Below are 16,045 nucleotides of genomic sequence, written 5' to 3'. Positions count from 1 at the left end.
GTGTGTGTGTGTGTGTGTGTGTGTGTGTGTGTGTGTGTGTGTGTGTGTGTGTGTGTGTGTGTGTGTGTGTGTGTGTGTGTGTGTGTGTGCACGTTTTTGTGATTTATGAGGACACAAATTTGTATAATGACATGGGTATTACACTGGTATTACGACATATACAACATATGAGTCCTCATATTTAAAATAGCTTTAAAAACACACTAAACAATGTTTTATTAAAAATGTAAAAATGCAGAATGTTTTCTGTGATGGGTAGGTTTAGGGGTAGTGTAGGGGGAGAGAATGTACAGTTTGTACAGTATAAAAACCATTACGCCTATGGTATATCCTCACTTTTATAGCAAAACAAACCTGTGTGTGTGCCTACTTAACGATATTTTGTGGACAGATTTGTACCAAGCGAGCAAAATTTGGGGGGGGGGGGGAAGGTGTGGTTAGGGTATGGTTTACAGTTAGGTTATGTTTGTGTGTTTTTATATTCATCCCTGCCCTTAAAGAATTAGTTCACTTCAGAATTAAAATTCCCTGATAATTTACTCACCCCCATGTCATCCAATATGTTTATGTCTTTCTTTCTTCAGTAGAAAAGAAATTAAGATTTTTGAGGAAAACATTCCAGGATTTTTCTCCATATAGTGGACTTCACTGGGGTTCAATGGGTTGAAGGTCCAAATGTCAGTTTCAGTGCAGCTTCAAAGGGATCTACATGATCCCAGATGAGGAATAAGAGTCTTATCTAGCGAAATGATCGGTCATTTTCTAAAAAAAAATAAATAAATTATATACTTTTTAACCACAAATGCCCGTCTTGCACTAGCTCTGCAATGCTCCATGCATTACGTAATCATGTTGGAAAGGTCACTTGTGACGTAGGTGGAAGTATCGCGGTAGGGCGAAAAACTAATTTTCTCCTTCAATTTAAAAATCATCCAACATCATTGTTTTACCTTTTTTTGTAAAGGCCGTTTGATGTAGTTTTTGCACGTTCACTTTGTAAACACTTGCTTGGTACTTTCACCTACATCACGCGTGACCTTTTCAATGTGATTACGTAATGTGTGGCGCATTATGTACACTTGAACTTGAACAGTGCAAGATGAGCATTTGTGGTTAAAAAGTATATATCGTGTAGAGATCTTTGAAGCTGCACTGAAACTGGACCTTCAACCCATTGAACCTCAGTGAAGTCCACTATATGGAGAAAAATCCTGGAATGTTTATCTCAAAAACTTTAATTTCTTTTCGTCTGAATAAACAAAGATATGAACATCTTGGATGACATGGGGGTGAGTAAATTATCAGGAAATTTTAATTCTGAAATGAACTAATCCTTTAATGGAAAACAGAAATACAAACATTATTATACAAAATTACAACATTTTTCTCACAACATGCAGTGATTTATAAGTTGGTTTCTTAATTGGGACCAAAAAAATGTCCCCCCAAGGTCAAAATTTACTGGTATTACTATGAATTTGGTCCCCATAATGTACGACCAAATTACACACACACACACACACACACACACACACACACACACACACACTGCTGTCTTGGCAGGCTCATGAGAAAGCTTGTGTGTGCCATCTGGCATATTTAATCAGGATTACTAGAGCCTGACGTACCAAGGTGTGACACACACACACACACACACACACACACACACACAGATGCACACAACAATCAGATATATTCATTATCTACAGGCAGTCAGTTCCACATGCACATAATATCTAATAAATATCACATGCCCACACATTCTTTATTCGTCACACACACTGTAATTGAAAAGTAATCAATTTTTAGTTAATTATTTAACGTGAAAGCATGTAGTTTGTATGCACAGACAGTAACAAATTATAGTTTTGACTAGCAAATAGATATATAGATATATACTAAACATGTATTTTAATTTAAACATTTGTATATTTCATTAGATTAAAAGTTTGTATACATTATAAGTGAGATCAGCCCATTTTCTGTGCTTCAAGCACAAGAGCATGAGCACAAATCTGCTGTCATCTGCTCTTACACCCACATACACACACACACACACCCCCCGTTGTGAAAAGTGGTGTGGTTTCATCTAAACAGACCCATAATTCCTTGGCTCTGCAGTGTTGCTCAGAAATCTGCTCCTTCAGGAGTTTAGCGTTGGAGTTTGGCTCATATTTCATCCTCAGACTGCCCTTCCTCACCTCCTCTTCTGCATTATGTAAGACGGTTCTACACTCCTCCATGAGAAAGAGAGATACAGAGATATATAGATGGGAGGGGGTCGGCAGACTCGTGTTGTTTTCTTAATGATGAGATGATTTGATTTTCTCCCCATCACTGTTTTATGAGCTGGATATTTCACTGGCCATAATAATCATGCCCTTGTCATGCAGCTTATTAAACCTGTGCCATTATCTGCCCGCCAGACGTGTGTCTTTGTCGTAAGACTGCATTACATGAAAGGTCAAGTCAAGACAGAAATATGCAGAGGATGTTGCTGTCAATGTAGATGTGTTGCTATTCTGAAACTGTATTTTTCCAAGACACAAACTACTCATAATTTAAAGCATCTAAATCAAAAATAATGACAGTGTCTTATACCAGCTGAGCTACTGTCATGCTACTGAAAAACGCACGGTTAACTTAATAGCATTGCTACTTTATTTAGTTATTCCCCAATGCTGATGAATTTTGTGCCTAGCTATCATTCTGGCTGTATAAAGAAAGGCAGACAAACAAAATGGAAGGGCACGGAGAGAGGAAATTTAGACATGATGAAAGAGTACAAGCGAGAGGGAGAAGAGAGAAAACAAAGCCATTTTGGCGTTTAGTGTTACTGAGGGATTTGGAAGGGTAGTCAGTTCTCTGAGGACTCATAATGGATGCTGCCTGTTTCTCTCTCTCTCTCATTTCACACCCACAATCCTCAATATAGACCTTCTTTCACTCACAGATATTGTAGTCAGAATGTTTCTGAGGTTGTAATCCATCTTTATCTTCACCGCAACATAAGCTATAAACAAAAGGTGAGGTGCAGACAAAGACCTGCACACAGATACAATGACAAAAGATATTGTCTGTATTAAACTAAGTGATATTGTGGGGATCCAGTGTCTTTATAAATGAGATGACTTGCTCACTAGACAGACAGAGAGAGAGAGTGTGAGAGAGAGATTTTTAGCAGTGTGGTGTACAGGGAATCTCATACATAGATCAGACCACCATTTAAAGATGACATGATTACCTTACTTCAAAAAAGGGACAAAAGGTTGGTGGGAATGGATGGTGAATTGTGTTTTTATATGACAGGTGGTTGGAGGAGACGTCTTGGGGAGGAACATATGTTAAGATAGTTTATGTGGTCAATTTTGTTTTCCTTGAGTATAATACATCACAATTTTCAATACAAAAGCAAATCTACCTGGAAATTAACATTTTATCTGTTTGAGAATTCAAATATCAGACTGAATCCTGAATCCTCATCAATTTTTTGTAAATGTTCTCTTGAAATAAATCAAAAGAAGGTCTTACAGGCTGTTTCGTTCACATGCGTTCAGTGGCAGATTTATGGAGCATTTTAAAAGACAGAAAATATTGTGTTTATAATGCTTTTCCTGAAGACACTGCAAAATGCACTATTTTCCATAACAAAAATGAAGAAAACAACTAAAAAGGGAGAGAAATACACGTCTTAAATGTGTGTATGTTAATTCTCATGGTTTGCAGTGTATTGGATTGATTTTGTTTAAAATGAACAGGTTTGGTTGATTATTTTTGCATCACTGCAAAGTTTTCCTTCTCTCAGGCTTAATGTAACTGATTCACTCTGTGTTCATATACTCTTAGAAGAAAAGGTTCTCCATTGAAACTTAAAGGGATAGTTCACCCCCCAAAAAATTCTGTCATTAATTACTCACCCTCAAGTCGTTCCACACCCGTAAGACCTTCATTCATCTTCGGAACACAAATTAAGATATTTTTGATGAAATCCACGAGGTATATGACTCGTCCATAGACAGCAATATAATCAACACTTTCAAGGTCCGGAAAGGTACTAAAGACATCGTTAAATCTGTCAATGTGACTGCAGTGGTTCAACATTAATGTTGTGAAGCGACAAAAATACTTTTTTTGTGTGCAAAAACAAAACAAAAATAATCACTTTATTCAACAATATCTTCTCTTTTGTGTCATTCTCATAAGTTTTTTACGTCCAGCACTTCCAGGTTCTAGGTCAGAACTCCGACTCATTATTGGCCGGCTCCTGCGTCAGCGTCACACGCATGCGTCGTGCTGCTCATGTGATCAGCTTTGGCCAATACTGAGCCGGCATTCGGATGTCTGCGTTAACTGCTTAAGGATAATGACAGGGAAGAGAAGAGATTGATGAATAAAGTCGTTATTTTTGTTTTGTTTTTGCGCACAAAAAGTTTTCTCGTCACTTCATAACATTAAGGTTGAACCACTGTAGTCACGTCGACTTTTAACGATGTCTTTAGTACCTTTCTGGATCTTGAAAGTGGTGATTGTATTGCTGTATATGGATATACCTCATATACCTGTGTTCTGAAGATGATCGAAGGTCTTATGGGTGTGGAACGACATGAGGGTGAGTAATTAATGACAAAATTTTCACTTTTGGGTAAACTAACCATTTAAAGGGTTCAGACAGGTGCTATAGACCTATATAGAACCATTTAGGGGTTCACATCATAAGATCATTTGATGGATTTATGCATCATTTTATTATTTAACACATTTCTCCTTATATAGAACATTTTTTGGTATGAAGTATTCTTTAAAACTGAGTCAAGAACGCTAGAGTTCTATATAGAACCTTTTTTTTTTTTTTAAGAATGTAGAAGGAAAGTGTCTTTCAGCGTGTTTTTTATTTTCAGGATCCGGGGGGACATTCCTCACATCTGAAAAACAGTGAGGTCCTTCCTATTCCTTCTATTATTAGATGATGCTGTTATCTAGTTTTGAAGCTTCATCAATCAATCAATCAATCAAAAACTTTATTAAGGACACACACAGTCAACAACAAACAAACAACAACAAAAAAAAAAAAGTCCACAATATCACATATTTACATATACGCTAAAATGCCAATGGTTCCACATAATGGAGAAGAACCTAACTGAACTAAGTGCCGGGCCCATCAGTGTTGAAATTATGCTATTTGCAGAGTCTGATAACCTTCACAAACATCAGCACAGCAGAGCAGGTGTGCAGTCTAACACTGACAAACATTTGGCTTACACTGCTCCATCGCGGCAACTTAAGCAGCAGCCTCATTCCATCATTATATGCTACATTGCGTTTTGAGTACAATACGCTCTAAAAAGTGTAGTCTTCACAGATCCTGAGCACATACTAAATTTGCGAATTAGCTTGTGCATACATCATCCGACACTCTCTGTAAATGTCTATAGTATTTAGCCTCATCTCATACTTTATGAACAATATCAGACAGAAAAAAGTCAGAAAATGACAGTTTCCTGTCCTCCCTACTCCTAACAATCATCATATTACTCTTTTTTTGTATTATATCTAATGTCTGAGCTATATTGAGTGATAGTGATGATAGTGTTACCAACCATACAACCTGTTCCACAGCCGTTTAGCAGCTTCGATAAATCATCCATATAAACAATAAAAAGAAAGGGAGACAAAAAATGTCATATTTCTGTCCATTTCTATTTTTACTTGTTGTCATGTGATGTTATTGAAGATTGTAATAAATGGTCTCTTTTTCTCTTTGTTTCATAGACAATGAGGGTGGAGAGGTCTCTCCCCCCGTAGGCGCCGGAGTGGACAGCAACAGTTGGCATTTCCGATACGGACCGGGTCCCGGAGGACCTCCGCACCTGAAACCCGGTGAGGTTCCTCCTGAAGCCTTCATTATCCCTGGATCTCCAGCTATTATTTCCATCAGACAAGGACAAGACGGTGATGACAAGAGCGACTTTATCACGTTTGGAAAAAAGGAAGAGAAGAAGAAGAAGAAAAAGAAGAAGGAGAAGAAGGATAAGCGGGAGAAAGGAAAAGATGATGATGATTAAAGAGAGAGGATAAAGCTTAGGAAATTGTTTTTTTTTTTTTAAGACAGAAGTTTCAACAAAAGTCTGTAGAACAAAATGTGTATATTAATCCTAAAATCCATTTTTGAGGCTCAAGCAGTTGACTCTTATTGAAAAATTTGGAATGATTTTCTGTCACATCCAATCTCATTTGGCTCATTTGGCATTCCCCTTTCTTTTTAATAAAGTAATTGATTAGTCTTGATGAGCTGTTATATGATTGATTAATATTCACCCAAGCCACTATCCCGCATAAAACGTCCTTCAGACTCATGTTGGCATGTCTGTCTTATTCATCCTCTTGGTTTTTGTTTCCCAATCTTTTTGATAGGGAGACAAAATCTGATTTGAAATGCTTGTAAGCTGTGTGCCGCTTCAGGTGTGCTACTGTAGTAAAATGGAGGGGAAAAAATAAAGAAGGAATTCAAAATTGTGTAAAGTTAGAGATTATGGAAGTAGGACACACGCTTATGTAAATACACAGGTTGGGCACCGCTGTATGTAAAACAGTGAAGATGCTAAATTAACGCTTTTGCTCGTTCACTTCTCCTGGTGTGGGATGGACGAAACATCCTTAAAACAACAGACATTGAAACATATTTTCACATCCTGGACAAATGAAAAATGAAGAAAAAACAACAAAAAAAAAACAACAACAACAGTGTTTTATCAAAAAGAAAATACAAAAAAAAAAAAAAAAAATGTATACCGAATGATGGAATGCACTTTTGTTTTGTTGCTTTAATTTGGTTACCAGCAAATGTTCTCCAAGGCATAGTATATATGTGAGCAAATAGTCCCATATATACACACACATGCACATATATAGACACACACATCTAGTAAACAGGGTCAAAAATCAGTGCATCTCTAGCAGCTCTCAAAACCTGGTAACCTGGTTGGGAGAGGTTAACCAGCAGCTGGAGAGGTTCACTCTTAGTGAAGTTTGAAGATGCTAATATCACGTGACGCTCATGAGAAATCAGCTCTTCGGGGCCCTGTTGTTTATCAAGATGGCTGAGAATGTTTATGCATTGTGAACAGTATTACTGTTGATTCACCAAACCTTAAACACCTTTGATCCCATAAACTATCCTTAAATATCCTCTGTAGAAAGGGTCATGCCGTGAATTTTTCTGTGGCATTGCCTCATACCTGTAGTTTACCCATTGACCTTGACCCCTTTCATCCCAACCCTAATTTTGTGCCTGCTTTCTCAGCTCAGTATGCCTAGTATCATACAACACAAAACCTATAGTCGCCTCCTTTCTGCTTGCTGTCTGGAGGACCAACACTCCCCAAGAGCAAAGAACACAACATATTAGCTAGGGGTTTTCAAATTTGGGCAAGGAAGGGCAGGGTTTTTTCTTGTGCACCATTTTTATAAGCTTTAAGTGAACTTTATTGCTACTGTACAGAGCTTCTGTCTGTCTGTCTGTCTCTCTCTCTCTTGATCACTCTGCTGGGTAGGCTAGCTCTAGACATTGTGGTGTACTCATGTAGTATGGAGTAATGCAGACAACGCCTGTCAAATCCCCCCTGCAGAGGACAGAAGCCCCTCCCACAGCACTGTCATATGCAAATGATCCAGTGCTGTCCAATCAACCTCAGCTCTGTCTCTGCATAAGACATTGTATTTTCTGCTGGTCTCTCATCGGTTAATTCTCAGAAAGAGGAGGGAAGGGAGAAGACAGATGTGGGGATTGGGCAAGGGGTGGAGATTAGTAGAGAAAAATGTGTGGCGAAAACAGTGACAATTTGAACCGAAGTTAAAGATGATGTGTGTAATTTCTGTGCCATTAGCACAATTTCCCATTCCCATCTGCCTTGAATTGAACAAGCCACTGGTTATGAGCCAGTGTTGCTGTGTCAGGCTGATTGGGATGTTCAAACAAACAAAGCAATGATTTACCAGACAGATCCAGTGTTTACACACTTGAAACTAGTATTTAAACATGTAAAATATTACACACATTACCTTTACGTTGTTATAAAACCAATTGAAAGTGTTAGTAATTAATGAGAATTCAGCCTTTCATACTACAAAGTTCAGACTGTTGTCTCCACCCCATGCCTTTAAAACCCTGCTTTAGTGTCTGATTACAGCGGCAATGACATGTCTGTGCTCTGATGCTATTGGTTCCTTCACTTGCCTGTCTACCTTAATGCCACACACCCAAAAACACATCTCGAAACCGATGTCACAATTACTCAAACGTGACTGCTGCATGACCTTACCAGAAAGAAAACACTTACTATATAGAGATATATATGAATATAGATATAGATGGCTATGATTTTACTATTTTTGTTTATAGTTTTTATTCATTATTCACACAAGAGATTTGTGTATGTACCGTCTCTGAGCCTTTTGCATACTGACACCTCTGCACCGACTTACAGTGGACAGTTATGACGTTACTAAACCTTGGTATTTGTAAATGCTCTATCGTGTGATGCCCTGAAGCTCTCGTTTTTATCCTATTCTTTTTGATTTTGATTTACGATAACAAAAAAAGACAAAAAAAAAAACAACTTTTGTGTTTGGCTTTGACATTTGATCAAACTAGCACTGTATATTGTAGCTAAATTATGTATGATGATTCTATCCCTACTCTTTCACTTCTTTGACAAAGAACTAAAACAAACAAAAAAAGAAAAACAGGAAAAACATCCTGATGTAAAATACAATATATGTAGTGTATGCTTGTATCTAGTGAGCGTTCATGCTGTCATTCTTTCTTAATGTCTGGTGGTGGTCAGTAGGTGGCGCTGTGCTGTCCAACTGAATGGCGCTCATCTGTTGTAAAACCCTCTTCTTTTGTACACCTGCTCATCAATGTGATGGTGATTTAGTGACTTTCATTCCTTTCTTATTTTCTCTTCTTCTTTATGATTTTTGTTTTTCATTATGATGGAAAAGTGGTCATGTGTTTTGTTTATAAATCACAAAATAAATAAACTTTTCTTTCTTAAGAATGTGAATATTGTCAGTGTTTCTGTGTCCGTGAGTCTATTGTTAAAATGATTTTGGATGATATGCTTTAATCTGAAACTATGTTTACTATGTCAGCAGCCAAAAATAAGTAGCTTTGGTGTACAAAATACAATCTACACTGTAAAAAATATATATTTTCATGATTTGTGATCATAACATTTTTTCTTTTGTCCAATCAACTTAGATAATTAGTGTAGTTCAGATAACATAATATTTAGATTTTCTGTTGATTAAACCAATCGCCTTCATTGTATTAACTCAAATTTTTCAATTCAATGAGTCAATTTTAAGGCAACCAGGTAACTTACTTTTTTAAGTTAAACCAATAATTATTTTTTACAGTGTAGAGCCAAACTGTAAAGCAGATATTTTACTGGATGGATAAGCTATATCTCAGCTATATACAAGATATTTTTCTTTACTTTGTGAGGCAGTTTTTAGACGCCATATAGACACACATTTCATCTATATTAGGTTTGACAAGCAGGCATCCTAGTCAACAATCTAGACAAGTGTGAAGCTTCAGATTCGCCACACTTCACTTTGCTCATCTGCCTATTTGATGGTATGATTAGAATTCACTGAGAGATTTCCTAACACAGACATCTTGCTCTGAAATCATGCTCTCTCCAGCAGTGTCTGCTGTTCATGCTAATGATGTTACTGTTTTCAGCACCTCTGTGAGGTTAACGGAAGTTCACGTTAAAGACGGGTGTAACACTCATGCATTGCTTGTCTTTATTCTTTGATTTTATGCTACTTCCAGCCATTTAACATGTGACATCTCAGACAAAGTTACTAGTTTGTGCTCTCCCATCTTCAAAATCCTCTTTAATCTAACATCAAAGAAAGAGAGCGAGTGAGTGTCTGTGTTGGTGCATACGGTTCAAGAGTTCAGCTTAATCCTGTCTAGAGAAAAATATATACATTACTTTCTCAGCACCCTCTCTTTTATTTGATCTTGGAGGCTGTTTCTATGGTTACTACAATGATGGGACGAATCTCCATGGCAACAATTCAATTCAGAATTGTGTCTGAACAGATATAAAGGTGACAATTTGGGGGAGAAAAAAAGGCATGGGAACAGACTGTGCTACTGTTATTGACAGTCTCATAACTTCATAGAGTTCTAGAGACCCCACCCGTTTAACCTCATTAAACTGGAATTGTTTTCATGGGAGCTGTTTACCACACCCAGGAGCATCTCTTTATGGGTCATGACCAGTTTGTGTTTTAAATTTCCTCTAATTTATGCTGCTTGTGGTGAGAAACAAACAAACAACAGGATAATGAGATGGTTATGGCCAAAGGCAGTAGTTGCATTACAGCATAGTAAGTCACGCATACAGCAATGATAAAGAAATATACATTAAACAGAAACAGTAAACTGGTAAAAGATTTGGAACCAAAAATTATTCAGACATTTTGGCCTGACCAAGTGTTATCTGACATAATTAAGATCTGAGATCTTATCATTGTCATTTATTACCATTTTTTAACTATAACTATATAACTATAGTGAATAAACTATTGATTTATGAATGAAATGACATCACGGAGCTGCTGGATGTTAGACACATGGTGCTTCTCCACCTTCCACTTGAGAATGCCCCACAGGTACTCAGTAGGGTTCAGGTCTGGAGACATACTTGAACACTCCATCACCTTCACCTTCAGCTTCCTCAGCAAAGCAGTTGTCATCTTGTTTAGGGTCATTGTCATGTTGGAAAACTGCAGTTCGGCCCAGTTTTTGAAGTGAGGGCATCATGTTCCTCACCAGGGCGTCGCCACACATGCTGGACACCATCTGAGCCAAACAAGACCACAGGTAATTCATGCTCTTGGACAGGTTGTCTTCAGCAAACTGTTTGCGGGCTTTCTTGTGAGCCAGCTTCAGAAGAGGCTTCCTTCTGGGACAACGGCCATGCAAACTGACTTGTTGCAGTGTGCGGCGTATGGTCTGAGCACTGACAAGCTGACCTTCCGCTTCTGAAACCTCTAAAGCAATGCTGGCAGCACTCTTGCATCTGTTTTTTGAAGCCAGCTTCTGATGCACAGCACGAGGACTCAACTTCTTTGATCGACTCTTGCGAGGCCTGTTCCGACTTCCGTCTTGAAAAAAATCCGTCTTGAAAAACCTCTGTATGACCCTGGCAACTGTACTGTAACTCAGTTTCAGGGTGTTACCGATCTTCTTACAGCCTAGGCCATCTTTGTGGAGAACAACAATTCTAATTCTCAAATCCTCAGAGAGTTCTTTGCCATGAGGTGCCATGTAAAACATCCAGTGGTCAGTATGAGAGAATTGTACTCAAAGCATCAAATTTTAACTGCTCTAATACAAGATACACAAATTTGTATGGTCCTATCAAGCAGACAAAAACATGAACATGATTAGGACATGTAGCTGTGCATGGTTAAACAAAGTACAGCTGTTATCACTTAGGGTGTACTCACTTTTGTTGCCAGCTATTTTGACAATAATGGCTGTATATTGAGTTATTTTCAGAGGACAGTAAATCTATACTGCTATACAAGCAGCACATTGACTACTCTAAAATATATCCAAGTTTCATTTCTATAGTTTTGTCCCTTATACAAATATACTAAAATGGTTGCTGAAATGTGAGGGGTGTACTCACTTTTGTGAGATACTGTGTGTGTGTATATATATATATACAGTACAGTCCAAAAGTTTGGAACCACTAAGATTTTTAATGTTTTTAAAAGAAGTTTTGTCTGCTCACCAAGGCTACATTTATTTAATTAAAAATACAGTAAAAAACAGTAATATTGTGAAATATTATTACAATTTAAAATAACTGTGTACTATTTAAATATATTTGACAAAGTAATTTATTCCTGTGATGCAAAGCTGAATTTTCAGCATCATTACTCCAGTCTTCAGTGTCACATGATCCTTCAGAAATCATTCTAATATGCTGATTTGCTGCTCAAGAAACATTTATGATTATTTTCAATGTTGAAAACAGTTGTGTACTTTTTTTTTCAAGATTAATTGATGAATAGAAAGTTCAAAAGAACAGCATTTATCTGAAATACAAAGCTTCTGTAGCATTATACACTACCGTTCAAAAGTTTGGGGTCAGTAAGAATTTTTATTTTGATTTTTTTGAAAAGAAATTAAAGAAATGAATACTTTTATTCAGCAAGGATGCATTAAATCAATCAAAAGTGGCAGTAAAGACATTTATAATGTTACAAAAGATTAGATTTCAGATAAACACTGTTCTTTTGAACTTTCTATTCATCAAATAATCCTGAAAAAAAATATTGTACACAAATATTTTGTACAATTGTACACATTAAATGTTTCTTGAGCAGCAGATCAGCATATTAGAATGATTTCTGAAGGATCATGTGACACTGAAGACTGGAGTAATGATGCTGAAAATTCAGCTTTGCCATCACAGGAATAAATTACTTTGTCAAATATATTTAAATAGTACACAGTTATTTTAAATTGTAATAATATTTCACAATATTACTGTTTTTTACTGTATTTTTAATTAAATAAATGTAGCCTTGGTGAGCAGACAAAACTTCTTTTAAAAACATTAAAAATCTTAGTGGTTCCAAACTTTTGGACTGTACTGTATATATATATATATATATATATATATATATATATATATATATATATATATATATATATATATATATATATATATATATATATATATATATATATATATATATACGCACAAAAAAAAAGTACATGGTCATACATGGTCAGTCTCACAGATTTGCTTTCAGTGACCTAAATCTCAAATATTTAATTTCAGGGTATTTCAAAATCCTCTAACCAATTTATTTCCAGGTTCCCGATGAAAATGTAAAACATCCCATTTCAATGTGGTCTTAGAGCAGTGGTCTCAAACTCAATTCCTGGAGGGCCACAGCTCTGCAGAGATTAGCTCCAACCAGCTCCAACTCATCTGTTTGGAAGTTTCTAGTAATCCTGAAGACCTTGATTAGCTGGATCAGGTGTGTTTGATTAGGGTTGGAGCAAAATTGTGCAGAGCTGTGGTCCTTCAGGAATTGAGTTTGAGACCACTGTCTTAGAGTCTTGGACCCTACTGTACAGTATTAATTTAATTTAACATCAAACAATGACTGGTTCACATGCTTTCTGGAGTGATTTTTCCTGGATTCTGTGCTTCATGGATTCCACAGAAGACATATTTTGTACGGTAACAGCTAGGCCCATGGGACGCCTGTCTATCACAGTTCATCGGGGGAGTGTGAGCTGAGGTAAGGTGAGTGTTTATGTGTTTCCTCTGTTCTGCTCTTTTAGCCTGAATGACTCAGCACACATATCCTGCTGAGACTACGCAGATGCAAATCAAAGACACAGTGACGTCTAAATGAACGGTTGCCATAAATCAGAAATAAAACTCATGCACAAACTGCCATCCACCATCTGGTGCAGAATAAAAGTGCAGGTTAGAAAATTCACGCTGTAGTGCACTCTCAATCACTGAGTTACATCAGGAGGAATGAGTCAGTGTGGAAGTAAAGGTGAAGAGTAAGAAATACTGTGTAAAAATAAATACATATTGGTTGCAGGTTTGAGCACTATTCATCTGCTCATGCTAAAGCCAAACTCATCCACAACCACTAGCTTAATGTCAGGTTCAGATGCTTGTTTACTAAATGTGTTCATAAAGATTATATATGCACTATGTATGCAGTGTGTTCTGTCTGTAAACTGAGAAACCATTGACACAATAGGTGTTGAAGTTATAGGTGCTGTAAGGTTTTTTATTAGAGAATAATGAACATTCAAACTACAGGAACCCATGGTACATGCATGTAAATGAAAGGGGTCAAAGTAAAAAAAAAAAAAAAAAAAAAAAAAAAACCTGATAAACTGGCAGATTAAATAGTTGCATTTGATTTCTTATTATTAATAAGTAACAATAAGATTAAACAGAAAACTGAGCCATGAAAACTTTAAAACATGGTTTATATTGACAAAATGTACATTTATGCATATTATACTGAATAATATAATAATAATCATACTGAATTAAATCAAAAGGTTCAAAACCAATTTCATAGGTACAACTTTACATTAATTAAATAGTCTCTGAGACTGCATGACCAAATAACAAGGAGCTGTGACTGTTCAGTAAACCACCATTGGTTGATGACAGTCTCAACCTTCTGTGCCTTTTGTTTTTATGACCTTATTTATAAATAATGAATATTTCCTTTCTTTTTTCCCTCAACATCTCGTATCTGATAGACTATCAACCAATATTCGACCAAGACACATAATGAGATGTTTATTTTGCTCAGTGTTTGTACGACTCAGCAGCGCCACCGCCTGTAAGCATGTCACAGCCTGTTTGTTTGAGGTGTATGAATTCAGAATGAAGAAATAAGCAGCTTTTGTTTAATTTAACTTGCAAAGTTTAATTCATAAACAATTGTCATATGAATCTGAGAAATTTAACATGTATTGATATATCAGGTGTGTCTTTACAAATGATTCTTTTGAGATTAAAGTACTAGGCAATCGATCACATGACATTTTACTTTTTATTTTAAGTAATTGATTAATCAGATTTATTTTAGTTTATATTCATGTGTGTCTCGGATGTTTCCATAAAACGTATTATTCCTGATATCTAAGAGAATTAGTACGACTAAGTATTAGTAGTAGTATTTCATATTGTGAACCAATCTTTGCATGTAGCAAGATAGTAAGATTTTAGGTTTCACCGAATCTCATCTCAAAACATTTTAATTGAACACATTTAAACATTTCACATCAAAACATTTTATTTATTTTATGTTGGATATTAACGTTTTTATTTATACTTTGGAGTAGGCTATTTGTAGACACAGTAACTGGGAGGTCAATAGAAAATGTTTTCATTTGTTTCCTTTGAAAATATATCTGAGGCATTATCATCAGCATCGTGTACATGTTAAAGTACTTAAATTTGCTACTATTCAGCAGTAAATCCACATTGTTCTTGCCCATTTTCTTTTATATGTTTTACAGGGTACCTCAATTGTCATCTGATGTTTGCAGAATGTGTAGTATATATATAAAAAAATAATAATAATTCGAATGAATAATTCAGAACATAAATGTTTAGCCCAGCTCTACATCTGACATGCAGGAGGGTGCAATATTTGAGATGAGACGCTGGAGAGGAACATGTAATTCCGGCCTGACTCACTGCGCGCCGCTGCGCCGCTCCATCTGCTCGTCTGTTCAGAAGTCAAACAACAGAGACACATGGCCAGTGTTGAGACACAGCTTATTCTAACAAATAATGCAAAATAGAGTGACATGGCCGGCCCTAGATAAAATATAAATGAGATCCCTAGACCTGATTCTGATATAGTCAGTCCGCAGATCTTAAAAGGCTTAATGCAGAGATGAACGATTCGTTTCAGGTAGGATTTCATTATTTGATTCATTGTTTCATATTGTGCAATAGGCTTGTATATTTTTAATGTACGTTTCCCATTGTATTCAAAATTATATAGGCTATTCATTAATAATTGGCTCATTTGTCTTTTCAAAGAGTTTTTGCAGAAATACATTGACATGTAGCATTGCGAAAATACAAGATTGCCTAAACTAGGAAATATTTATCGCCCGTCATTATTAGATTGTTTAAAAACCATATTCTCATTCTGTCATCAAAACAACATTGTACCAATTGACTTTCAATGTACACAGATGAAACATTCTTCAAAATATATATATTTTTTAGGCTATGCCATGTGAACTACTTCAGCTAACACACAGTACATTATATATCCTTTATATATATATATATATATATATATATATATATATATATATATATATATATATATATATATATATATATATATATATATATATATATAATTATTTTGCATTATACAATAAGCACCATTTCTGAAGAGTGCGCAATGCGCCTATGCGTAAATG

General features: G+C 36.1%; 1 protein-coding gene across 47 annotated transcripts in view; it reads left to right on the top strand.

Annotated features, from left to right (window-relative positions):
* Nucleotides 1-9,068, top strand: part of LOC125275557 (protocadherin alpha-C2-like) — a 198,744-nt gene extending 189,676 nt beyond the window's left edge. For 38 of the 47 annotated variants that reach the window (XM_048202637.1, XM_048202632.1, XM_048202612.1 and 35 more), the window contains one exon: nucleotides 5,773-9,068. In XM_048202637.1, coding sequence (XP_048058594.1) covers nucleotides 5,773-6,065 — 293 coding nt within the window. In that variant the 3' untranslated portion in view covers nucleotides 6,066-9,068. The remainder of the gene's footprint in view (nucleotides 1-5,772) is intronic. The other 9 variants (XM_048202648.1, XM_048202644.1, XM_048202647.1 and 6 more) reach the window with 3 other exon arrangements.
* The last annotated feature ends 6,977 nt before the right edge of the window (nucleotides 9,069-16,045 follow it).

The sequence above is a fragment of the Megalobrama amblycephala genome, linkage group LG9, assembly GCF_018812025.1.
Source record: "Megalobrama amblycephala isolate DHTTF-2021 linkage group LG9, ASM1881202v1, whole genome shotgun sequence".
NCBI lineage: Eukaryota > Metazoa > Chordata > Actinopteri > Cypriniformes > Xenocyprididae > Megalobrama > Megalobrama amblycephala.
This window is presented reverse-complemented; position numbering and strand designations above follow the sequence as displayed.